We start from the raw sequence: 27,546 nt of genomic DNA, 5'->3' as shown, positions 1-27,546 counted from the left end.
AATGGTGAACTGCTCTAAATATGTATACACAGTTTGTCAGTTTTGGTAAATGTAACATTTTATTTTTAGGAATCTGTGATGATTTCACATCCTCATAAATGTATACGGCTCAATCCTCTCGTGTGATATAAACCTGGTTCGCACAGTTAATGTGATGAGAAATTGAGACCCGCCACAATGCATCTTTTTGTTAAACCGATGGAAGTTAGGAATTGTATCCGTGCCTGTGTTTATTTTAGCAGATTAATAGTAGTCGCATATGAGTGAGAAATAAAGCTCTCCGTTGATCTGTTCACACACTCCTGATGGCACACACTTTCATTTGTTCTCACATTTTTCAGATCTTAAATGTGTTTTTGAGTGGGATAAGTTACAAAGGTGTCACAGTTAGTAAGAATTGCTTCTCCTGCTTTAGCACCCAGTTTTGAACAATGAACAATTATAACACTACATTTCACTAAACCATTGACTATTGACAACCTCTATGATTTACATGATTTATGTAAAAAAAAAAAAAAAAAAATCCTAAAGGCCAATATCCAAATCACCACCTTCTACTCATCTAGAAGAAGTGAGGAATAACACAACCCTATGGAACTTAGAAGAATGCAAGTGTTTGCATCAGCAGTTATGTTAACGCCAAAAAAACCCTAAGGGCACTTAATAATTTAGTCCTACAAGCACAGTTAAGGGAGCTAACTGAAGAAGGGTCGAGAGAGGAGGGCAAAAATGCAGGCATAGAGAGCTTTATGCACTAATGCCTTAGTGTCAGTCTGTTGACACTCACTCCCTCACTCTCAATCATCGCCTGCCTTAATTACAGTAAATACATAACATTCCTCAGACATTAGTAATTTCTTCTGTGTTAATCTGTGCATGTTCACTGTAGCTACCATTCCTTTGAACCTCGGTATTTTAGTCACATTGTATGGTGCATCATTGTATCATTACATAATAGCATTATTTTTAAATGCAAAATGGTATGGTTGAAGGGGAGAACTTAATATTAATAAAATATTTAAGAAGAGCTTATTGCACACATACACTCAACCTTTGAAGCATCAAATGTTGTACTGAGTGCATAAAGTATGCCAGCCTCTTTTGCCAGTTTCTTTGTTAATTGGCGGATACAATAACAGACTTATTTAGTGAATTAACACTGTTCCGCTTTCTGCACTTTAGCAAACAAGAGAAAAACTGGACATTGATGTTACAATTTACATATGAGTAATAATAGCCTGAAGTGTTTTATTTGTGGGTGTTTTTAGCCAAGGGCAATTTTAAGCAGTGTGTTTTTTTATAGAAACATTATGTTTAAAGATTACATTTTAAAGGAATAATTCAACCAAAACTGAAACTTCTGCCATCATTTACTCGCCCTTGTGTTGTTTATTATTTTATGACTTTGTTTATTGCATTTCACATAAAATAACAGATTTTGAAGAATGTTATATTTGCATGTACAACATATAACAGGCAGTCAAGCTTTAAAAAGTATTATAACTATAAAAAAAAAAAAAATGCTTTTTTGGTGTTTACAGTGGGGATTGGTTGGTTAGCTGGTTAGGTGGTTCTGGCAAGGAGACCATAACAATATTTTATTAATAGATGTTAACAGATAATGTTAATATAAAAGTGCAGTACTCTGTGCATACAGTATTACAAGCACTGACGTAAGTTTAGTTTCAATTGAAATGTGAAAAAATACATTTATTTTTCTTTTGTAAGTATTTTCATTACCTAATATATGTCATGAACCTTATTAGGTTCGTTAACAATGTTAACAAATTTAAAGTGTTAGTTCATTAATTACTCTCCCTCATGTCGTTCCAAACCCGTAAGACTTTCATTCATCTTCAGACCACAGATGAAGATCTTCTTGATGAAATCCGAAATGAAAAACAATTACGCAACTACCACTTTCAAGCCCCACAAAATAGTAAAGACATAATTTAAGTAATCAATTAGATTCCAGTAGTTTAACCTCAAATGTATGAAGCGGCGTGAGTGCTTTGTTTGCTAAATATTAATCTCCGACATGCATTCATACGCCATATGTCTGCTCTCGGGTCAATAAAACACCCATGCGCCGTGGCGCTCTCATGAACCAGAGTTGGAGATTAATATTTTGTAAATAAAGTGGTAATTTATGTTTTTTTGTGCAAACAAAGCACTCACGTTGCTTCAAAAAATTTAGGTTAAACCACTGGAGTCACATGGGTTACTTTAATGATGTCTTTACAACCTTTCTGTGGCTTGAAAGTGGTAGTTGTGTCGCTGTCAATGGAGGGACAGATCTTCATTCATGCTCCGAAGATGAACCAAAGTCTTACGGGTTTGGAGCAACATGAGGGTGAGTAATTAATTACATAATTTTCATTTTTGGGTGAACTAACCCTCCAAGTCATTACAATCTGTCAATGCATCATCATCTCATGCAGACCCTGCCGGTGCAGTTCACTCCTATAGAGGTGGGATATTGCCTCCTCAGGGGTGTCCTTGACCAAGGGTGTTTTGTGTGTGTGTGTGTGTGTGTGTGTGTGTGTGTGTGTGTGCACACCCCACCCTTAAACATGTACCATTTCCACTGAGGCAATGAGCCCTGAACAAATGTTCTTTCATCAAAAACAACACACACACATACACAGACAAAAATCATATCCATTATTTTGTCCAAGTCTGTCATCCATTCTTTTTTTTTTTCGCAAAATGGATCAATATCGATCCATGGACGTGAAGAGGGTTCTGTTATATCTCATTTTCATCAATATATGAAGCTGGAGGAAAGGTGGACAGCATAATAATGGCTCCCAAGGACGACAGCTCGTCCAGGCAACAGCAGGGCCCAGAAATCGCCCACAGCGACATGTAGAACGCCCGCTGCTCTGAGCGCATGGTCATGAATACATCAACACACATATTCCCTCATACCTGACACCCACTACATATAATAATAGACTGCACAGAGCGTGCATGCAAAAGACATTAGTGGATGCTTCACACAGGCACAGAATGTAATAGAAAAAGAATAGACATTATTTACTTCTAACTTTAGTCATTCATAGGGCAAGGACACAAAAAGCTGTTTGCCCAATGTAGTAACTAACAATAAAATGCAACATAAATTCACAAAAGTAATCAATATTTTTGTGCGCTGTAATCCGAATCTTTAGAATCCATACAATTGTGAACAGAGCCAAATTCAAGCCTTTATTCAGAGATCTTCATCTCCAGCAAATAAATGCCGCCTCAAAAAGCTTTACGACACGTTTTACAGCAGTGATATCAATATTCATGCTTCTTCATCACAGGTTGCCGTGTGCTTGAATGATAAATGCGTGCCTTCAAGAAGTGAACTTTTTTACTAATTAATACCTCAAATTCTGCTCACAAAACTATTATATACCGCCAGAGAGAACTGCGACTGCAACACATTGTCATTTGGACTACTTTTGGTACCGGTTTTGACATTTCTGTCCATTACGTTTTATATATTCTTTTTATTTTCTCTATGAAATGGTCATGTTTGGGTTTGGGGGTTAAAATGTAAAAATGAAAATTATACAAATATCTTATGTAAAAAAATCAAATCAAATATATAATATTTTATGTTTCTTTAGCTGTAAAGACATAATAATGTTTACATTTAAATGTTGTCAACACGTTTGTATTGTACATTTCAGCATTGTTAAAACAATGAGACCAAGCTGGCACATGACATGGTAATTAGTTCCCTCATTTTAGCTAAATCATGGCCATGTTTTGCTTATTTTTTCCTCGCTTAGCCTCCAAGTGACCATATAACCACTGGTAAAGCACTATGCTCTTAACATTCAATCCAAAATGGCTCTCACTTAAAATGCTTATATGCAATCCAAAGCATCGAGGATGTCTGTAAAACTCATTGCGAACCTAACATAAAACATAGATGTCTCATAATAAAAAAAAAATAAAAAAAATGAGGATGGATTCATAAAATTGAGGGCACAAATTGATTAAAAATGTCATGATTTAAACTCGAGAGAGCAAGTAAGTAAAATGTGTCCACAATTGAACTAAAATGAGATCATTAATTAATCTCATTTTAGTGAGATCCAACCCCCAATTCCTCCCGCCCGATAGATAAATTCAGATTTGATTTGCATGAAATATGCATCAAAAACACAGCTGATCAGCCCTACACATCACAATGGCTTTGTATATCTTTTTTCTCACTTCAGAGACATAACATTTGTGAAATGCACAGGGGAAACATATGGCATTTCATTATAGAGCCAAGGCATAGTGTGTACAATCTGCTCAAAGAGTGTCTAAATCATGTGGCGGCCAGCTACATCTTTATCTACAGGGACACACTCCACAGAACTGCACAGAGATCTAGTTTATATTCCTTCCCTCTTCTAGTGCTGATACAGCTCTGATTGTATGTGTTTTGAGTGTGATGCTCCATTCGATTGAGCTGCTGTGTCTTCAAATATATCTAGGGTAAATCTCAGCTGGTGTGTGAACATCTGTTTTTTTTCATGAGTTCAATTTAAGGGGACAGGGATATTAAACATTTTCCAAAATCAAACTCAAATTGAGTTACCAGGTTGGTGATCAGAGAATTTCAGAAATACATGTTATGTCCATCATTAGAAAGGCTTCATCTGTTCAGTTGGTGCTTCACATTACGTTTTCATCAACTTATTAAGTTTACTTTAGCCCTGTGGGCTCTTAGCTTGTTCTGTCATTTGGCCAAAATTTCATGTTAAAAAAGATGAAATTCTTCACACTGGCTATTTCAGACAGTACTGGCTATGACTGGAGGACAAATGCTAGACTTAGACACTCTTCTTTGCTCCTCAAATACATAAAACATTAGCCTTTATATATTTAGTGTTTCCTGAGTAAACGCTGTACTTATTCAAAGAACCAGGGGTTCTTTATTCATACTTGGCTTTATACATCTGAGATGATGTGCCAGACCTTCTAACAATATCTGGATTAAGTTGTCTGAGATTACTGTGCGTTCTTGTGTTCTTTGGAAAGGGCAGATATATTGATGCTCTAAACCATGATCAGCAATGCAGCGATTGGCTGGCGGCAAGACAGGAACATAATGACATCACGTTAACAAAGGACATCACACACCTGATGAAAAATTCTGGACCTTTATGGGGACTCAGAAAGAAGATGTTTCTCTTAGCACAGACTTAGCGAACTGATTCTGCTGCCACTGATGTTTAATAAATAGAAGCCTTGAAAAAAAATATAAAAAAATAAAAAAATAAACTTAGCAGAGAAGATTAGAGGCTTCACACTTTTCTCAGTAGTCATCAAGATGCTATCATGTCTTCCCCTGGTCAATGCACACAAATAAACAAAAAAACAAAAACTCCCTCAGAGAAAAGACACAGTTTGACAGAAGCGAGAATAACAGTCATTTACATCACAGCCGCTCTGAGCTTCCAGTGGCTTTCATATTCTGGCCCCTCCAATTCACAGAGCACTGCCATGAAATAGAGAAGCTACTTCAAATGTTGATGGGAGGAAAGAATTAAAAAAGCACTTGCAGAGTTCAGCCTGCCCTGCTTTTAATTCTAAAACTAGAATGCAAATACAGTGCAAATAATGCCTGTAGGTCGATTTATATTGATTAATATGCAAAGACCAACCCTTAAACTCTGGATGCATCTAAAATCGAGTCCTACAGATTCAATATATTTTAAAGCATTACAAACACAAGAACTGAACCCTGAAAAAAAATCCCCCAGATCAGCTGGTTCTGAGACTTCTTAACCTGACTAACTCTACTAACACTAACCAGTCTCAGACCAGCTCTGCTTCTCACCCAATACACACATGCATGCATGTGTATATATATATATATATATATATACACAGTGGGTACGGAAAGTATTCAGACCCCCTTAAATTTTTCACTCTTTGTTATATTCAGAATATTTCAGAATATACTGAAAAATTTAAGGGGGTCTAAATACTTTCCGTACCCACTGTATGTGTATATATATATACACACACATATATATATATATATATATATATATATATATATATATATATATATATATATATATATATATATATATATATATATATATATAATATGGTGTGTGAAATTGTGACTATTGTGAACTTGCTGGTCCATTGAACCTGCCGATTATTGGCTTTTTCACATAGATTGGGACTGTCAACTGATCAAGGAATTATCCTAAAAGGAACTCTCTATTGTACCCCACTTTGTTTATTGGATCTTGTTTACCCTTACAAAAAGAAGTATACTTCAAGTTCATTTTATGGAGTATACTTAGGTAAAGTATATTTTAGGTATACTTTATGTAGTAAGAATACTAATATCAATGTACTATAGTAAACTTGTGTACTATTTCAATACTGCTTGAGACTAAATTGGCCCACTTTTTAGTAAATAAAAGTATGTTTAAGTATACTATAAGAGTAACAGTAGTAAACTTTAAGTGCACAACTAGTTCACAACTACGTTTCTCATTTGTACAACATTACATTTACACTTACATTTATTCATTTAGCTGACGCTTTTATCCAAAGCGACTTACAATTGCTAATTATGTCAGAGGTCGCATGCCTCTGGAGCAACTAGGGGTTAAGTGTCTTGCTCAGGGACACATTGGTGTCTCACAGTGGATTCGAACCCGGGTCTCTCACACCAAAGGCATGTGTCTTATCCATTGCGCTGAAGTCGCTGGCCGCGCCGCCTTCCTTGCCTTCCTGCTGCGCTATCCGGCGTTATATCCTTTCTCTGCTACTGTGTTTATGTATGTGTGTGTGCTCGCCGCCGCGACACACACTCTCATTGCACTAAAAGAGCTGGGCGTCTTTTTGAAGACGCCCCTTTTCCTGATCACGCAGCTCTCACGCTCGCTGACGGCGACTGCCCTCACTGCGAGCTAGTTACTGCCTATGGTGACTCTGAGGACTCACCTGGCATCCTTCTCCGAGACTGCTCCTCCGCCCCCCCCCCCAACCCGCAAAGCTTGCTGGTTCGCCCGCTTGCCTTGCCTGCTTGGGGGACGATACCTGTTCTCCCTCTGTTCGAGCCGCGGAAACCGCGCCGCTCACAGGGGATGTCAGGAGCGGGCGGTCACGGGGCTAGCTTTCTCTCTCCCTCTGTTCAAGCCGCGCAAACTGCGCCGCTCACAAGGGAGGCTGGAAGCGGACGGTCGGGGTTAGTTTTCTTTACGTTATAAGAAAGCTACCCTGCCTCTGCGCCCCATTCATGCGTCACTCACCGGCGAAAGGAGAAAGGAGTGTTTTTAGTCCCTCCGAGGATGGACTGACCTTCAATTTCTCATACATTTCCCAGTTCCCTGATCATGCGACTGGAAATATCAATATTGCAGCAAACGAGCTTGTTTTAATACAAGCGCGCCTGCAAGCAAACGCCGAAGAAAACATGTTGACGCTCTTATATGCTTGTGCATCTGAAAGCCTTTGTGTTCCCCCCTGTGGCTCAGTGGCGGAATCATAGGTTTTCCTCACGAGAGACCGGTGTTCGAATTCCGGTCTAGCGGCAGTTCAAATTATGCCGCCAATGCTTCGCTCTGTCAGTTCCCTGAAAAGCGACTGCAGATGTGCATTTTGCAGCCAACGAGCGCGTTGTACAACCCGCTCGCCTGCACCCAAACACCGTTTCTATGGTTTCCGTGCGTCACTGGCGAAAGGAGAAAAGAGAGTGTTTCTGGTCCCGCCGTGGACGGACCGACCTCCTCTTTCTCGTACATTTCTCATTCCCCTCTGAAGTTCGGGCGATTGGAAATGTCAGTATTGCAGTGAGCAAGCCTGTTGTAATACACGCATGCCTGCAAACAAACGCCAGCACGTTGACGCTCTCTGATAATACTCGCGCTAACTGAGTTACAATGTGTCTCCCCCTGTGGCCCAGTGGCAGACTCTCAGGTTTTTGCGCGCGAGAGACCCGTGTTCGATCCCGGGTCTACCGGCAGATAAAATTATGCAGTCAATGCTCGCTCTGTCAGTTCCCTGAAAAGGCGACTGCAGATGTGTATTTTGCAGCCAACGAGCGCGTTGTTCAACCCGCTCTCCTGCACCCAAACACCGTTTCTATGGTGTTCCGTGCGTCACTGGCGTAAGGAAAAAAGGGAGTTTTTCTGGTCCTGCTGCGGACGGACCGACCTCCTTTTTCCTATGCATTTCCCATTCCCCTCTGAAATTCAGGCGACTGGAAATGTCAATATTGCAGTGAACGAGCCTGTTGTAATGCACGCAGGCCTGCAATAAACGCAAGCATGTTGACGCTCTCTGTTTCTATGGCAACTTCTCGCTCGTTCAGTTCCAGTAAATGTGACTGTTCCAGTGTATTCTGCAGTAAACAAGTCGCAGCACGCTTGCCTGCACACAAACGCCGCATTTACGGCTACCCAGATAAATCCCATAAGTGTGAATTTTCTGGTGTCCCGGCCACAGCCGATGGTGTTTTATGTGTAGAAAGAATGCCCACTGCCCAGTGCCCATCTCTACACACAAGCACAGCCCGTCACACAGGGCTCGCGCACATGAATCGAATCAGATCGATTGCGCTTCAAACATGGTGAATGTGCCCACTACCCAGTGCCCACTAACACCACGTTATGCATGTCTCACGGTTTCTGTAAAAACGAAACCAACGTGCATTCGCTTCACTCAAGCGAACGATGCTTTCGGTGTGATAAATGTGCCCGCTGTCCCGCGCCCACATCCACACATAGACATGACAGTTCCTACGGGAACCGCCCAGCCCTCCCCCTCGCGGTTGACCACTGCAGAGGAGTCGAGCGCGGGCAATCTGCCCACTGTTATCAGCGCGCCCCATGCCTCAAATGTCACGAGCGCGACGCTTGTGTTACAGCACGCCGAAGCTTCTCCATCGCTGAGCGAGCGGAGCGCGCTTCGTATTCAACCCCTAGCTATTCATGCAGACGCATGGGCAAAGCTGCCCGGGGTTTCGAAGTGGGTGCTGGACATTATAAAAAGAGGCTATTCGCTACAGTTTCGCCGACTCCCTCGCCGCTGCAGCGCGCGTCGAGACCACGGTAAAAGCAGAAGTGGCACATTTACTTCGAGCCGAAGTGGCGAAACTATTGAACAAAGGGGCCATAGAGCCTCTCTCTCAAGTTCAGAGCGAAGGAGGGCTATACAGCAGATACTTCCTGGTACCGAAAAAAGACGGGGGTCTCAGACCCATACTAGATCTGAGGCAACTGAACAGAGTGCTTGTGAAGCGACAGTTCAGGATGCTCACGACCAGACAAATCCTTGTGCAGATTCGCCAAGGAGATTGGTTTGTGTCAATAGATCTGAAAGACGCGTATTTTCAAATACAGATAGCGTCACGTCACAGGCGATATTTGAGATTCGCCTTCGAGGGCCAGGCATATCAGTACACAGTCCTGCCGTTCGGTTTGTCCCTGGCACCCCGTACGTTTACGAAGTGCATGGATGCGGCACTCGCACCCCTCAGAATGAGAGGCATGCGAGTACTGAACTATTTGGACGATTGGCTGATTCTAGCGCAATTTCGCTCAGTGTTCATAGAACACATGAGCGTTTTACTCGATCACCTCGAGAATTTGGGTCTCAGTGTCAATTGGGCGAAGAGCTCTCTGTCACCCAGTCAGAAGATATCTTTCCTGGGCACAGAATTGGACTCGCTGTCCATGATAGCGCGACTATCACCACAGCGCGCGGTAGACATTCAACGCACAGCGAACTCGTTCCGCTGCGGCGCGTCTGTCCCGCTCAAGAAATTTTCAGAAGATGCTGGGTCTCATGGCCTCAGCATCATCAGTGCTCCAGCTGGGCCTGCTCCGCATGCTCCCGCTACAGTTTTGGCTGAAAGCGCTAGTCCCACGCCGAGCGTGGGCATCCGGTTTGCTTCGCCTCAGGGTCAATCAGAAGTGCGTCACAGCTCTGAAACCTTGGAGAGCGAACGACTGGTACCAGTCAGGTGTAAGCCTGGGGACTTCCTCGAGGGTGAAAGTGGTGTCCACGGACGCGTCCACCTCGGGATGGGGAGCGCTGCTCGAGGGCAGACCGTTCTTCGGCCAGTGGTCGGAACGGGAGAAGCTCCTGCACATAAACTGCCTCAAAATGCTGGCAGTAGACAACGCGCTGACGCGTTTTTGTCCCCAAATAAAAGGACTCCACGTCCTGGTCCGTTCGGACAACATGTCTGTGGTGTCCTACATAAATCGCCAGGGCGGCCTCAGGTCCAAGAACCTGTACAGGCTAGCAGAACGCCTCCTGGTATGGGCTCAGCGCAACCTGCGCTCGCTCAGAGCAGCGCACGTGCCAGGGCTCCTGAATATAGGACCAGACAGACTGTCCAGGAACAATGTTCCGGCAGGCGAATGGTCTCTACACCCACAGACAGTCCAACTGCTGTGGAAGAAATTCGGCAGAGCGGAAATAGACCTGTTTGCGTCTCAAGAAAACGCTCACTGTCCGGAATTTTTCTCCAAGAGCAGGGACGCGCTGGCCCATGTGTGGCCCCGCCGCCCGCTCTATGCTTTTCCCCCCGTCTCTCTCCTGCCTCAGGTGATAGAGCGGATCAGGGAAGAAGGATGCTCAGTATTGCTGGTAGCACCGTTCTGGGAAAACCAACCTTGGTTCCCAGTCGTGATGCAGTTAGCAAGTACTGCCCCGTGGCCAGTACCAGTGAGGAGAGACCTCCTCTCACAGGCCCACGGCTCGATCTGGCATCCTCACCCGGAATTATGGTCCCTTCATGTCTGGGCCATCAACGGGTACATGTTGGACTCCCTAAAGGAGTATTAAACACGATCACGCAGGCTAGAGCTCCGTCTACGAGACGGCTCTACTCCTCGAAATGGTCAGTGTTTTCGGGCTGGTGCACAGCCCGTGGCGTGTCACCCACAGACTGTGGAGTGACGGAGATGTTTTCCTTCCTACAGGAGCTGTTGGACAAGGGCAGGGCCCCCTCCACGCTCAAAGTTTATGTGGCGGCTATAGCAGCGTTCTCAGGAACAACGCTTGGTCAGTCAATAGGAAGGAACGATTTAGTCATCCGCTTCCTTAGAGGGGCTAAGAGACTGAATCCTCCCAGACCTCCCGCAGTCCCCGTATGGGACCTTTCTACGGTTCTGGAAGCCATGAAAGGTGCGCCATTCGAGCCTTTACAGTCAATTGATTTGAAACATCTGTGTTTCTGCTGGCTTTCGCTTCAGTGAAGCGCATAGGGGACTTGCACGCGCTCTCTGTGAGCGCGACGTGCATGGAGTTTGGGCCTAATGACTCGAAAGTTATACTCAAACCTAAGCACCGTTATGTTCCAAAATCCCTCAACACACCATTTAGGGCGCAGGTTATCTCCCTGTCAGCCCTACCGGTCCCTGATGAGGAAAGAGACGCGGGCCTCCTTTGCCCAGTCAGGGCATTACGAGCTTATGTGTCTCGCTCGTCTGTTTTCAGACAGACGGAGCAGCTCTTTGTTTCGTTTAGCGGGCGTTCTAAGGGACTAGCCGCGTCGAAACAGAGCCTATCCAGATGGATAGTTGATGCTATAGCGCTGGCATACGCCTCCAAGGGAGGCATGGCCTCTTCGTGGGCCTGGTCGAGTGGGATTGCCTTGCAAGATATTTGTACGGCGGCAGGCTGGGCCTCCCCGTCTACATTTATAAGGTTCTACAACCTAGAGGTTCCCGCCCTGCAGGACAGGCTGCTGTCGGTCTAAGTTAACCAGTATTATCTGACCAGCTCGATGATCGACAGTGAAAAGCAGCAGCACGAGATGTGCCTGGGCAAACTGTGTAAGACCCACATTTCCCCATCAGTTCAGGCCGTACCCCGCCCTGTCTGTATGACGAAATTCGCGTCTAAGCGACGCTGCCATATGTGGAAGAGTGCGGCTTCGCCCCTCCCTCTTCCCGGACTCCCTGTGAGTTCCCTGAGTGATTTTGCACTATATGAACCCCGGGTTTTCGCCCTTGGGTCTTTGGTGTCAGATCTCAGCATGCACGGCGTTTTGCATTGGGTCCCCTAGCGTAAGATATCTTACGCAGTACGAGAGACCTCTCGTAAGAGAACGTACTCGGTTACTAACGTAACCTCGGTTCTCTCTAGAAGAGGGAACGAGTACTGCGTATCTTGCCGTGCATGCACACGCTCTGGTTGCTTCGATGATGAAAAACCAGATAATAGCTGCCTGCGAGCGGTATTTATAGGCCTAGACCACGGCCATTTCGGCGGGACGTGACGCAGCGGGCGCGAAGTGCCCTGATTGGGTCTGGCGTCACGCCAGGCCTCGCTCGATAGGCTGCTGCAGTTGCCGCAGAGCAGCCAATAGGCGCGCGAGCTGCCTCGCCTATGTCTGCATGCTGCCGCAACACGTTTTGCATTATTACAAAATCAAGGATAATTTTTGGCTTCAATATCTCGCGGAAAAAGGATTTTCCCCTAGCGTAAGATATCTTACGCAGTACTCGTTCCCTCTTCTAGAGAGAACCGAGGTTACGTTAGTAACCGAGTACGTTTCATCCTGCAAGTATACTTGTAAGTTTACAACATAACACTTATAGTTTACTATTTATATATCATTTTTGCACTTTATGTATGCTACTATGTTCCTATTTTGGTATTATTTTTATATAACTGTATTTTAACTCTTTCCATTTAAAAAAACAAACAAAAAAACATTTAATTCTAGCTTCAGGCATCTGTTTTATCAATACTTGAATGTGGGTGAGTTTCATAAAAAATAAATTAAAAAAAAGCTAAATTTTAAACAAAAAGCTGGGAAAATTGTCAAAGACTACGTCCGGATTCAGAATGATGATCAAAACATATATGGAGTAAATCACATCCATCAACACCCCCAAAGCTTCACAGTCGTTTCCTCTTCATTGGTTCGACATTTCATTTGGTGACATTAGGGAATTTTGATTTACAGTATATGCTGTTTAATGTTTGATGATCGCGTTGTTTTACATTTGTGCAAGCAATCTTCTATCACTTGCATCTGCTTCTTCTTCACCTGTGTTTTGAACCGGAGATTCGGTACTAAAAAGATGCATAATAGCGCCCCCTACCGTATAACAGTGAAAGCATGGATAGCCGAAAAATTCAGTCAATGACGGGGAGAGAGTAAATTAGATTTGAAGCAAATTCCTATGTACACTACCAGCAGACTAGCCTACACAAAAATTCAGATACCCAGGATTAGGAACATATATAATCAAACAATGTAAGTTTAAGACTGTATGTACACTGTATGCCAAGTATACTTAGAATGCTTAATTATGCTTTTAAGTATATCTTAATCAAAAGAATGAGTACATGTATAGTCCAAATATACTTAGACCTTTCTGTCAGCATAAGTCAAGTATACTTTAGTGCAATTTTAAGTACATAAAACGTAGACTGAAAGTATGCTTTCTTATTTTTTAGTTTAAGAGAAGAATGCTAATAGCACACTTTAATAATCTTCTTTTTTATAAGGATATAACTTAATTTTTGGAACAGTGTTACATTTACGGGACAAAAACATCTTAATAAGAGATAACTACTATAAATGAAATGGAACTTAAAGTTAACCTAATAAAAAAATCTGATGCTCATAGTTTTCAGGAAATGTTAGACCGTACTTACTGAAATATCGCCCTTGGTAATGCATTTGCTGCATCTAAATTTAAACTCAACAACTTAATGAGACTGGATTTCAGACAGCTCTAATTGTGTCTAGTCATTGTTGCACTCATGTGGCGACCCTCTCCATTTAATAATCTCTTGAGTGGTGGTCACCCATTGCAGAAAATCCATATGAACTCTGAAGATGATGTCAACTCTCTGATGAGGTTGAATAGCAGGTGCTGTCCCTTGATTCTTCAGAAGACACTTCCCAAAACCTCTTTCCAGAGCATGTTACTCACATGGTTCCTTCCTTTCCGACAGAAGCACAACAGAAACATCATCCGTCCCCACCCACACTAGCTTACTGTACACCATGATGCTCATTAGCTCCAAGCATTTGACAGCCACCTCCACTGAGAAAATGTAGGATAGCAATGGTGACAGCTATTTTTTATGTTGTTTGCTGCCTCATTGTAGTGTTTCTGGTGGCACACAGGATGTATATAGTTTTCCCAGACTATGAGCCACACTCAAACTTCTAGCCAGAGTGAATAGATTACAGGTATCCTAATAGAAGACAGCTCTCTTCAGTATCCCAGTACCTGGCCTGATAAAAGTGCTAGGAGAAGATTAGAACCTTAAGAAGTCTTGCTGATCATACAAAGCATACTCTTTAAGTCTCAGAGACTCAATTTCTTTTAAAACTTCCCAGAACTCCCTTTAATAATGATAAGAGAAAGCCATGAAAGCCCGCCTGGTGTTGCATGGTATTTCATAATAAGCTTTGCAGCAAGAGAGCAAATCTGAGATTGGGTTTATCAGCGTGTAAACAGAAAAATGTCATCATCACCTTTGAGGTACATTGGACTGGCATTTAGCACCACGTGCCACAGACATATTTTTCAGAGTCTCTTTTAATGCTAAACGCTTTAGCAAGAGACTTAGCCATTTATTTATATATCTATTAATTTACTTACCTACGATGTATTTAAAATTAACCCCAAACAGAAAGGAAAATTAAAAGAAGAAAGAATTATACAATCATCTAACATTTCTGAAAAGTGCATGTCTGCTTGTTGGTTAAACAGAAGCAATATTTGCCTGTTGGGTTTTAATTAGTTTTAATTAAGAACTAATTAGGAACTAATTAAAAATATTTTAGGTTAAATCAGTGGGGTTTCTGGACCCCAAACACACTTAGAGTTCTGCTACACAGCAGTAATGCTGTTGTGTACAAACTAGGGCCATGCCCACCTCTGAGGGTGACAAGTCCCCTCTGCACTTCATTACGCACTGCCCTGTTGTTAGGATGACAAAATGTTGGAAAAAGTTACATTTTTAAGCTGGTCTAGCAGCATTCATCAATGTACAATTATTGAGAAGTTGGACTGTACTATTAACATAAGCCGAATTCCAGTGCGACACTTCAGTTTTAATGATGAAAGAGTGTGGGGTAAAAGTGCATGAGTGCCTCTTCCATTTAATAAAGAACATTTAAATAGTTGCTTACCTTTTAAATAATATTTGTCCTGAAACTAATACATGCCATTAAGACATTCACAAATTATGTCCCTATATACTCCCTTTCTTTTATTAATCAGTGTTATTTTCTTGAATTTGGCAAAAATTTATACATTTCACATCTTGTTTTGATTTGAATTTCAGAACAACTAAGACAACCTATCACAATTTAAAATAAATAGTCAAAAAACACAGTTACAAACATTAAAAGCAAAATATGATACAACCATTCCTAGTCTCCCATATTCTGTCACCTGCTTTGTACTTTTTCATGTACGTTGGTTGCTTACTGATGAATGCTTTGCATTTTGAAATGCCTTTGCAAAAAGTGTCATTGCTGTTTTAAAGGTCAGTGAGTTATTTGATAGTCCAATGAAATCTGCATGCAGGTTTGGAACGACATGATGGCATTTTTAGGTGAACAATGCCTAAATTATTGAATTATTATAAGAATGATTGAAATGGTTCATTTTTATTCAGAAGTCCCAGTGTGCTCTCTGTCATTATACCTGTGCTAGTCTCCAGTGTTTTAACACTCATTTTTAACCTGGTGTGCACTCTTGCTTTTAACGTTGCATCATCAAATTTTAAAGCCAGTCATGTAATATTAACCCCCAAAAGATTTAAAAATGTTCCCTAAAATATCTCCTTCTTTCTTTCCTATCTTCTTTCTTTGACTTTCTCATACTGTCTTTAGACCTGGTAATTCAGTAATCTTCTCTGTGTTTATGTTTTTTCAGGACTACACATTGACTATGTATTTCCAGCAAGCCTGGCGAGACAAACGCCTGTCCTATTCTGAGATTCCTCTTAACCTGACGCTGGATAATAGGGTAGCTGATCAGCTGTGGGTGCCGGATACATACTTCCTGAATGACAAGAAGTCTTTTGTACATGGTGTAACAGTGAAGAACAGAATGATCCGTCTTCATCCAGATGGCACTGTGCTTTATGGGCTCAGGTAACAATTCAAAAGCATCTATTCATCACATAATAGCAATTTATTTAAAACATTACAAATCTTTCATTCAATATTTGCCAAAGCATCATAATCCCCATGACAGAGTACAGTAAATCTGAGTAAATCAATGCATCTACAACAATAAGTTAACAATTCAAAATGGTTATGTGCTCTAGATCTGTGCATCATCAAACTGATTGAAATAGACAAGACTAACATTATACATATATATATTGATTTAGTTCACTCTTTAGGAAGGATAGGAGGCCAGCAGTACATGGAAGCTGGCTAAAATGTCAATTATAAAGGTGAACACGATGTGAAAGTTAGCTTCACTTACAATATTGTGGTCAAAACAAATTATAAAAATACAATACTGCCAGCACAGAAATTTCTATCCTAATGGGTTTTCAATTTCACAGAGAATCCTTATGATTACCAGTTCCTTTTTGAGAGAACTAAATGCTGTGTCATGACTTTGACGCAATGTTAACGCTTCTGCTTGAGTGTGTCTTAAGCACGTGTGGAAACTAGGCAATTTTTTCAGGTGACGGAACATAGGCGATGTCAATATAAATGTCATCAGCTTCTTTTTTACAAAGACACCGCATGTCTGTGTTTGTGTGGAGGAGTTTGTGTGGAGGATATTGCTTGTCTACCCTGTATTGTATTGAATGAGTGAAATATGGCATCTAGAAAAGAGTATAAGCAATGTGTGCTGCCATGCTCTCACTATCTTATGAGGGATGATGTTCATGATTTGAGTGTGATTTGTTTGGGAGCAGAGCATGCTTGATCAGCTCTCGAGATCCAGGCCCTTTAAAATTAAATCTGGCCTGGTAGATAAGGCATATGAAGCTGCTGGTCAGGCTGATGCATCACTGCACATGATGCCGGTTTTGCAGGCGTACTAGGCTGACCTGCTAAAACACCTGAACACTGGTGAGGGACACAGCCTATGCCATCGTTCAATAGCTACAATGGTGGCCACGGAGAGGCATCTGTGGCTATACCTCTCCAGCATTAAGGAAAAGGAAACAACTTTCTTGTTGGACGCCCGAATTCACCATCTGGACTATTCGGTGACGCAGTCAGCTCTGTTGTCGATAGGTTTCAGGTGGCCAAAAAGCAGACGATGACAGTTTTTTCCCTTCCCAGTTCCAGAAGCCTGTGGCTTCTACAGGAGTAGGGAGAAGAAAAAGGTCAGTGTGGCTGCCTGTGTCCCCCTAGTCAAGACGACCTGACTCCATTGCGACTTCAGGGCATCCGTGTACTGAACTACATTGACAACTCTCTGTTTCTAGCTCAGTCTAAAAAAAATTGCGTTTTGAAATCAATCTTGTTCTTGTCCACTTGAGGTTAATCAGTTCACGAGTTCACATGTTAATGAAATCTGATGTAATATTATAATGCATATTTGGCTTGCTGTCCGGGGGGGAGGGCTCCGAGCTCGGAATTCGGCCCGACCCTAGAGTACTCCCCCCAATGAATGTATAGATCATAGGTATCTATGAGCAGACCCAGCCGAGTGTGAGGTGATGGGGTGGTGGCGGGATGCTGAGAAATTTGTCATGAGACAGGAGGTAAGGGAAGGCTTTATTTATACTGGCTTCTTCTTGCGCTGATTGGATGATTACCTGAACATGCTCCTCCCGAACTTTGTTACATAAAACTTCATTAAGAAAAGCATGCTCTCTCCAAGACTTTTGTGAAGATTTTTGTGAGGTTGGTGTTGGACTTAACATCGATACAGGCACATTTGTCACTTGCTTAGGTCAGGTCGAGTCCATCCTTAGAGCCATGAAAGTACTCAGGCTATGTCAGGATATTCCTATCAGCCTATATCAGAGGCTGCTGGGTCTCATGATGGCCACTCTTAATGTGATACCAGTGAGGCTGCAGCGCAGGACAGGTTGTGTTCAGGTTGGAGCAGCAGATCATGCTCTGAGCTGAGAACAGACTGCTATCACTGAAGACAGTCTTTATTCCAGGGTATTAGAATGTGGGAGTGGAAATCCTGTTGAGGCAGGGACTGAGGCCTGGGGAATGATGGAGTTGGTTTGGCAGAGGTATGACAGAGCAGAAGTGGACCTGTTTGCCTCAGCAGAGTTGACCCCACTGTTCCCTTCGCCCTGACATTTCCAGCTCGGTTAGAGCTGGATGCCATGGTGCAGACGTGGCAGAGGTTGCTTCTGTACGCATTTTACCAGATCGCTCTGCTTCCGGGTGTTCTATCGAGGGTTCACTGGGACAGAGTTTGACTGTTGCTAGTGGCTCCGTTTTGGCCGACCTGAGTCTTGTTTTCCTACTAGGGCTGGTTATTGACACAAATTTCACAATTCGATTCAATTTCAATTCACAAGCTAGCAATTCGATTCGATTTCGATTTCGATTCCGATTCGATTCGATTCAATATTGATTATTTTGGATATCAGGTACAATACATGGCACATTTTTACAATGAAAACAAATCTAACTAATGCTGTAAACTATGGGAGTCAGTTGTAGCCTATAGGCTTCATTAGCCTACTATTATTGAAGGTAAAAATTAACTGATTTGTAAACAAACACTTAAATTACACTTATTTATTTTTTATAATAATTAAGTCATGAAATATAAACATTTAAATGGTGACTGTCATAAAAACTTGCCAGATTTATTTAAACATGCATTACATATTGAAGAACATTAAAAATTATAATGAATATGTAATATGGTGCATATATTTAGCAAAATGCTCCTCTCTAGAGTTAATTTTTCTAGCTGACTAACGTGTTTATGTTCACGGATATGGTTTTTCCGAGGTACAGTAAATGTGACGTTACATGACATTGTTCAAAAGCTGTTTTACTGACGTCTTTCCACGGTTGAAACACTGATTGAGTGATTCCATGTTACATGAATGATACGGATTTCGATAAGTTGTACTCTACCTTTTAACACACTTTCAGATGCTCATTCATGTTTATTTCTCGCTGTAACTGGTATTATTAAGGCGGAAGAGAAGGTCATGTTCTTCTGCTGCAGGTCTGCTGCTCTTGAGCTGAGCCAGAGCGATCTCACGCCACAGCGCCAAAACGGTATTTATGTTTTTGAATTTCGTAAGAAAATAGACGTAATTTGAAATCTGAAACTTTGTTTAATATCAAAGTAACAAAGCACAAAGATTATTGCGATTTATTGGATGGGATGCACGCTACAATGTTCCATTAATTCGTCAACTGAGAACAGGATGACTAATCGATTCTGGGGATTTAAGAATCGATATCGGTTCGTAAAAATGAGAATCGATTAAAATCCAGAAATCAATATTTTTTACCCAGCCCTATTTCCTACTATCTTTCATGATATGCTCTCCATGGGAGATTCCGACCAGGAACGACCTTCAATCTCAGGTGCGGTGTGTAACTCTCCACCCTCTGCCCAATATTTAGATGCTGTGGGTTTGACCCCTATAGGGTACCGACTCACAGATTTCAGTTTCTCAACTGAGGTTGTTAGGGCCATCCTAAATGCTAGAGCTCCCTCCATGAGGAAACGTTATGACCTGAAGTGGCATCTCTTTGCATTGTAGTGCGCTCAGCGCCATATTGACAAAGTCCACTGCCAGTTCAGTGCTTGAGTTGAAATAAAAATAAAATGAAAAGAGGCATTTATATAGTGCTTTACTGTGCACTACTGTACACCCAAAGCACTTTACAATCCCACCAGTGAATCTCTCCTCAACCACCAGTGTGCAGCATCCACTTGGATGATGCGACAGCAGCCACAGAACAACGGCGCCAGTGCACTCACCACACACCAGCTAAAGGTGGAGAGGAGAGAGAGTAATCGAGCCAATTCAGTGGATGGGGATGATTGATAAGGGTCAATGGAGGGAATTTCGCCAGAGCACTGGGGTTTCACCCCTACTCTTACAAGAAGTGCCATGGGACTTTTAATGACCACAGAGAGTAGGACCTCGGTTTAACGTCTCTTCCGAAGGACGGTTCTTGTTATAGTATAGTGTCCCCATCACTATACTGGGGCGTTAGGACCCACACAGATCACAGGGCGAGCAACCCCTGCTGGCCTTACTTACAGTACACCTTGTCCAGCAGAAACCTAGTTTTCCCAGGAGGTCTCCCATCCAGGTACTGACCAGGCTTAACCCGGCTTAGCTTCAGTGGGCAACCAGTCTTGGGCTACAGGGTGATATGGCTGCTGGTTCCTGCAAGAACATCTTCCAGCAGGGATGTCCCCTGCTACACTTTTCTTTGGGATACGTGATATTTGGCTATAGTCCTGGAAGTCTTATCAGGTGTTCCTTTTGAGCCCTTGGAGTCAGCCTCAGAGAAGTTTCTGACTCTCAAGGTGGCTCTATTATTGGTGATTACTTCACTTAAAGCCACAATATGTAACTTTTTTGCTTTAAAAATAGCAAAAATCACTATATCTATGTTATATATTTTTTTTAGTTGTGTACTTACATTATCCCGACTGTTTCCAACAACTTTCAAACCAGGAGAAATTTGTAATTTAATTCGAGAAACGTTTATTTCCGTTTTGTCGCCGTCAATGGCGTCATATCCGCGTTGTCCCTGGTTTCCGCTCGTACTGCCATGGCAACCAGAGCTATGAACCAGAGCCCTCTGATAGTAACCAAAGCGACTGACGGTAGTTCGCAATGTCTATTTGCACGCTGTTGTTGTTTCGTTCAAACATTATGGACCATGGCAAGCAGACTTTGGATACAAAAGGAGAACTAAAACGAGAATCAATATCAGCGTGGTGTTTTCGAGATGCCTAGAGCTCCCATAGACAGTATATAAACGAGAGCTCCACGTCCGAGACTTCGACTGCTTCTACATGTACTTTATTAAACAGGTGAGCACATTTACATAAAACTAATCAATGTTATATTGCTCAACATGATGAAATGTTAGAATATGATCTGTATGTTATTCTAATGTTGATCTAGCTTACTGCTAGTCTCATACAGACAAACTAACACATACATTTCAACACATTCAAATGCAGTTTAGTGTGATAGTGTAATGTTAGACCAAGTGAAACAACGCTGCGTTACCTCACAAGTTTAATTTGTCTAATAAACTGACCTGTGACTGTGAGTAGTAATTCTGCACTCGCGTGTAAGGTCAGTTCGGTAGAATGAAATGTCCATATTCCTTAAATGATAGCTGATAGCTGTCTCTTAGCAATCCCGAACTGCTTCATATCATAGTCATGATAAAAGCATCGATGTATTCAGTCATCCATAAACATTATTAGATCCATAGATTAGATCGGTCGGCTTGACGTTGACGACAAGATCCATAATTCTTAGCAAATGTTGCGTCATCAAACTACGCCTTTGTTATTGTAAATAGGTTAGCGACCCCTAGTGGCGAAAAATTCCATACTGTACGTTTAAGAGAGTAGGAGACTTGCAGGCCCTTTCACTTGCCTTAAATGAATGAATAAAACAGAAACAAGGGATAAAAACATTGCTTATGCATGTTGTAGTCTTTGAAAAACACTTTTTTTTTTTTTTTTTTTTTTTTTACTTTACCCACATTCAAGTGTTGATAAAAAAGAAGGCTCTGTTATTTATTTTGATATGTTGCATGTTCAGATATTCATACAGGAAGATATTCTAGGGGCCATGGAAGTTTTGTGAAAATGATAAAATGCTGGTGGGCTGGCAATAAAAAAAATAAAAAATAAAAAAAACACTGGCAGGGAAAGAGTTAATGTCATTGCTCAATGAACTATGCCTTAAATGCATGAATGTTTCGCCAATCATTATTACATATTTGGGTCTTTAGTGACCCAGATCTAGCTAACACAGATGATATCTATATCTTACCAGATTCTGGTATTCATATTCTCAATCTCAACCAAATTCTCAAAGCTATTGCTTTCAACATCTTCAAAATAAATATATTTATCGCTGACAGCTTCTTCACCAGATCCACCATCAAGTTACACTGACACTAATATATGTAAGCAATAAGGTACGAGAGGCCTTCAGCCGTTACTTATTCACGATACAGCACTAGCCTTGAGTACCGTATTGCTTTTATAAAACGGTTACCACACAGTACAAATATTAAAGCCGAAAAATATGTATCTATGCAACTTTCATGAAGTAAAATCACTAAAAGCCTTCCTTCCGCTGGAACAAAAATAGTCCCTGACCGTAAACAGCAACAGAAGTTACATGCATTTTTTCGACAATAGATGGCTGCAAAGACTGTCTTTATGAGCGAGTCAGTCAGTAGAGAAGACTTTTAAATTGAAAGGACTCTTGTGAACTTGTGATCACAGAGTAGGAAGACGCAACTGACAGATGACTATAGGCACAGGAAAACCCCTTAACTGTTAAAAGGACAATATATCGCAGCGGACATTCAAACTGATTTTTTTATTATGAATATAGGACTGATCTGAAGGAAAATGCTATGTCTACTGTAAATGCAGGTACACTCGCTTACTCGATCTCTCACAATACTCTACTATAGCTTCAATTAACAATATCAAAGAGATCAATATCAGTGAGTAAAACACAGCTATTAACCAATCAGAATCAAGGATTGGAACTATAACCGTTTTATAATATAGTGAAAGTGAAAGTGGCACGTGACGGCCAAGTATGGACGGCCAAGTACTTGGAATTTGACCTCTGCATTTAACCCATCCAAGTTAATGCACACACATTAGGAGCAGAGTAGTGAGTAGTTAACACACACACACACTGCAAACGTGGATACACACACCCAGAGCAGCGGGCAGCCTTTGTGTGGCGCCCGGGGAGCGATAAGGGGTTAGGTGCCTTGCTCAAGGGCACCTCAGTCATTTCCCACCGGTTCTGGTTCTGGTTACCAGTTCAACTCCCTAACCACTAGGCCATGACTGCCTTATACAGTACCGCGTACAGTACTTGCTCAGAGGCATTTCAAGTTTTGCTGACAGCACTTGTGTATTATTTTGGTTTATGCCTTTGGTAATTATGAGTGAAATATCACAGCATGTACTAGACATTGCCACCTTGGGAAATTAAGGTAAATGGCACTTGTTGAAAAATATACTTACACTATTACATACCTCGGGTCGTTAGTGACCCTATACACTTTTTACAACCACCAAAAAATTGAAAACAGCCATTCTTCTATATTTGTATTTTTTTCTTTTCTTTCTTTTTTTTCAAACTATCGTGAGTGCAGTGTTAAGCCACTTATTGTTATACTTACACTGAACAAAATTATAAACACGACACTTTTGTTTTTGCCCCCATTTTTCATGAGCTGAACTTTTTCTATGTACACAAAATGCCTATTTCTCTCAAATTTTGTTCACAAATCTGTCTAAATTTGTGTTAGTGAGCACTTCTCCTTTGCCGAGATTATGTGGCATATCAAGATTCTGATTAGACAGCATGATTATTGCACAGGTGTGCCTTAGGCTGGCCACAATAAAAGGCCACTCTAAAATGTGCCAAAGTCAAAGTGTAAATATCAACATTATAAAATTAAGTACATTTACTCAACTTTTCTGATACTGGTGTTCCCATCATGCACTGGGCCTTGAATAATTAATGAGGTAGATTTTTCACTGTTTTCCAGCTGTATTTACACTGTTTCATCATTACTTTTGTGGTTAGGATTAATAACTTGCCATTTTGTGACATTTGGAGATCATTTTCCACTCAAAATGACACATTCAGACACAAAAACGATCCATCAAATGTTACCGTCATTGTGTATTGTCTACCTAGTATTGAGGTCTCTGCGTTCACATGATGTGTGACTCCTTATATGTAGAATATATTGTATTAATTACTTAGATGTTTCTAAGTAAAGCTATATGCTTTACTTAGAAACATCTAAGTAATTAATACAATACTTTAAAAGTGTGGTTTAATTCAATATTCAATGAGTGAAATGTATTGCAAAGAAAATTTAAACTAAATAGATATTACTCAACCTTTTACTAGCCAAGTTAAAACTACTTATTTCCTTTGTTGCTTTCACTTAACTTAATATGTGAAATTTACTTAAAAATATGCGTGTGAAATTTACTTTAAAAATATTTGTGCAAAAACTTGCTAAAGAAAAATTAAGTACATTTTTCTTAATGTTTTTTTCAGTGCACTTCTTATACTGTATTTATTCAGCTTCATTGAACTCATCAGTACATTTTTGGCCATCATTCGGACGGGGACCGCTACAGCAGGCTTGTATTAATAGTGGATCAAAGCTGATGACAAATACGTTATAACCGTAATTAAACTAAACTAGACCTGTTCTATCTCCATACAGCATATATTCTCTGACTCTGTAGACATTATTGTCCGACTCCGGGTCGAAATGAACACCGCTAGTTTCTGTTTTGATATTATCATTCCATGAGATGAGATTGTCTGACACTGAGCATGAGCTCGTGAGGCTCTGCCCTCTGTGCTGAGAGCATAAGCTAATTTGCATTTAAAGGGATACACACTATAATGGCGTGTTTTTCTGAGCCCCAAAAAGTGACAATTTAAACATGCTGTAAAAAAAATGATCTGTTGGGTATTTAGAGCTAAAACTTTACATACACACTCTGGGGACAGCATAGACTTATTTTACATCTTGTGAAAAGGGGCATAATAGGCACCCTTTAAATGTACTATTACAACTCTTCACGTAACGCATCTTTTTTCAGTTTTTCTTTACAGATACAGTCAAACAAGGATAGCAAGTGAGTTTTCAAATAGCCCTGCACTGAAAAATCTCACTATTTTAGATACATCTTAGATATACTTTGCTATCTGTTATTTAAAAAATTAAATGCACTCTGATGTGTGGGTTTGAATCCAGCTTGGATCTTCTTTTTTTTTTTCTTCTTTTTTTTTTTTTAAGTGATAAAAATAGTAGTAGAAACATCTTTTAGATAAAATATTTAAATGAGCCATAAATGAGAACTCTATGATTGCCATTGAGGGTCAGGCAAGGAGGAGGTGGAGGAGGAGAAATGGATCTCAATGCAACCTTTTCACTTTATTAAACCAAATTAATTGATATAATAACAGGCTAAAAGGCACCAGTTTTACATCCACATATAAAGACAACATAAAGGTGACTTGACTTGACTTTAGCAAATGCTTGGTAGTTGGCTTCACATGACCTCTCATCTCTTTTCCCTGGAGCAAAGAGCATTTAGTCAATTGTTTCAAATCTACAAAATGAGTTATTAAAAAAGCTTGCATATTATTGTCGGGGCCATTTAGAGTGCTAAACTTAGTTCGATCAAAGAGTTCAGCTCATTATTCTCTCTGAGCTGTTTTGTTGTTCTCAGATTGAAGAATATTCTATCAGGTTTTGTGTAACCCTACTGCATCAGCTGTCATTCACTCGAAGACCCATCACATTTTCCTTGTTAGTGCTTAAATTGTGATGTGATTTCATCTCAACTATTCAGTTATTATGACTTTTGGGTCATTGAACTTGATAATCAAGGTCTTTAAGATTACTTGAAGCTTCCAGGCAGGTGTTGTGCAGCTGTTTGGAGCGACACTGTGCAGGACAGTGGTCTTTCGGGAACAGAGTTTGACACAGGAGTTTGTAGTCATGTTCTCTGGATTACCTGTTCCTGTGTTTGATCTTCTCCTGTCTAATCGTCTGATCATCTTCCAGTTATACTCTCCCCTGTAATCTTGTTTTGTATTCTTTTAGGTTGTTGTGGCGTTGGTGTTTTTCAAGTGGAAAGATACATTTTCTTCAGATGTTTATACTATGCCAGAAAGTTACTGTGAACTTGTTACTTACCTGATGTTTGCTCTTCTATTTAAACCTGTGTTTGGGTTCATATTCCTGTGAGATTTTACCTGATACATGTACCTGTTATCAGGGACAGTCAAACCTGTGCTTGTATATAAAAACCCTGCCTAAAACTATTAGTCAAGGCCCTCAACTTCAGACTTAAAATCACCTTTTTTTGAGCACTGTTGAGAACCCACAGTGTGAGGTAACTTTCTGGAGTCTGTTGTTGGTGATCCACAGACTGCTAGATGCTGTGAACTACAGCAACAGTATGTATTATCATATGTTCGGGCAGCATAAACTTTACTTTTTAAATTTAAAAAGTAAATGATTAACACATTTAGGCAGCAATCATCTATTATGCTGAATCTGACTTATGAGAATGTGGCTACTATGAGCTAATAAATGAGAAGCAAGTATCAGACCTTAAGACATTTGATAAAACATTTTTTTTTTTATTAAAAAAAAAATCATTAAAACAAGATGAACTTATAAATTCAATTCCTGATTTATTTGGAGAAGTATTTAGATTGTGTCCTTGAGTAATACATTACAGATCACATTGTACTGCATGTAATCTGTAGTGGAATACATTGTAAAAGTATGCAAGTTGTCAGGTGAGGAGAGGCGAGTTGGATCTTGATGCAGCATATATTTATATTTATATTTATATTTATATTTACTTTATTTATATTTACAAAACAAAAACTAAGAAGATAGTCCAGAACAAGGAGCCTCATAGCAGAACAACACAACAGCTCCACATGCAAAGTAAAGACAATACAGGACAACCAACATAATAAAACAGTTTAAATACACAGACAGTATCAAACTGAACAAGCAACAGGTGCACAAGGCAATCCATTACCATGACAACAATGACATGAGCACAGGGAACTGAAATGAACATGTGACAAACACAGAACGGAACTAATGGATCAAAATGAAACAAACATACTCTGACCCTGACATAAGTGTTAATTTGTGATAAACACTAGGCAAAGCCTTCATTTTGTTTAGATAATCATATGGAATTATCAGATTGTGCCCATATGAGCTCTAGTGAAAAGACCTGTACAGTCAAATGACATTTACACTAAGAGGACTTTGACCCAAATGTTTGGCATCTGTTGAAGTCATGGCAGTATTTACACTGTCTCTAAAATAAACCATACTGTGTGCCCACGGAGATGACTCACAGTTTTAGGGAAAATAGATGCATGTGTGCATAAGAGATTACCTGTAATGTGTATGTTGGCTTAATCCACATCAAGGGCATTTTTAAATAGATTAAAATAGGATAATGTTGTGGCAAACATTCTCTCAAACAAGTCATTCTCTCATGACTCATTTATTTCCCAATGTTTTGCCAATTCATTCTGCAGTTTGTAATGCTGTACCTCGAACACATTTAGCATGTGCTAGACAGAATCTTTAAATTGTCCCTTTGTAACATTTCACTGCACCTCAAGGTGATGGATACTTGTGGAGGCATTTGTCTCATTTGTCTTACCTCACAAGCTCTTGCAAAGACTATTAAAGCAGCATGTGTGTGAAGTTATGTCAACCTGATACATCACGCGCAGATTTAGTATAAGTGCTGCGTTATTAAGGTCATGGAATTATGCATGTGGAAGTTGCATTTGTTAAGGTTT

General features: G+C 40.7%; 1 protein-coding gene across 2 annotated transcripts in view; it reads left to right on the top strand.

The window, feature by feature from the left end:
- gabrb2b (gamma-aminobutyric acid type A receptor subunit beta2b) overlaps positions 1 to 27,546 on the top strand; it is a 133,239-nt gene that overhangs the window by 47,610 nt on the left and 58,083 nt on the right. For both annotated transcript variants that reach the window (XM_082141317.1, XM_082141316.1), the window contains exon 4: positions 15,888 to 16,108. In XM_082141317.1, the coding sequence (XP_081997443.1) occupies positions 15,888 to 16,108 (221 nt within the window). The remainder of the gene's footprint in view (positions 1 to 15,887; positions 16,109 to 27,546) is intronic.

The sequence above is a fragment of the Leuciscus leuciscus genome (genome assembly GCF_965113295.1).
Source record: "Leuciscus leuciscus genome assembly, chromosome: 16".
In the NCBI taxonomy this organism is placed as follows: Eukaryota; Metazoa; Chordata; class Actinopteri; order Cypriniformes; family Leuciscidae; genus Leuciscus; species Leuciscus leuciscus.
Note: the sequence above shows the minus strand (reverse complement) of the source record. Positions and strands in the feature narration are given on the sequence as shown.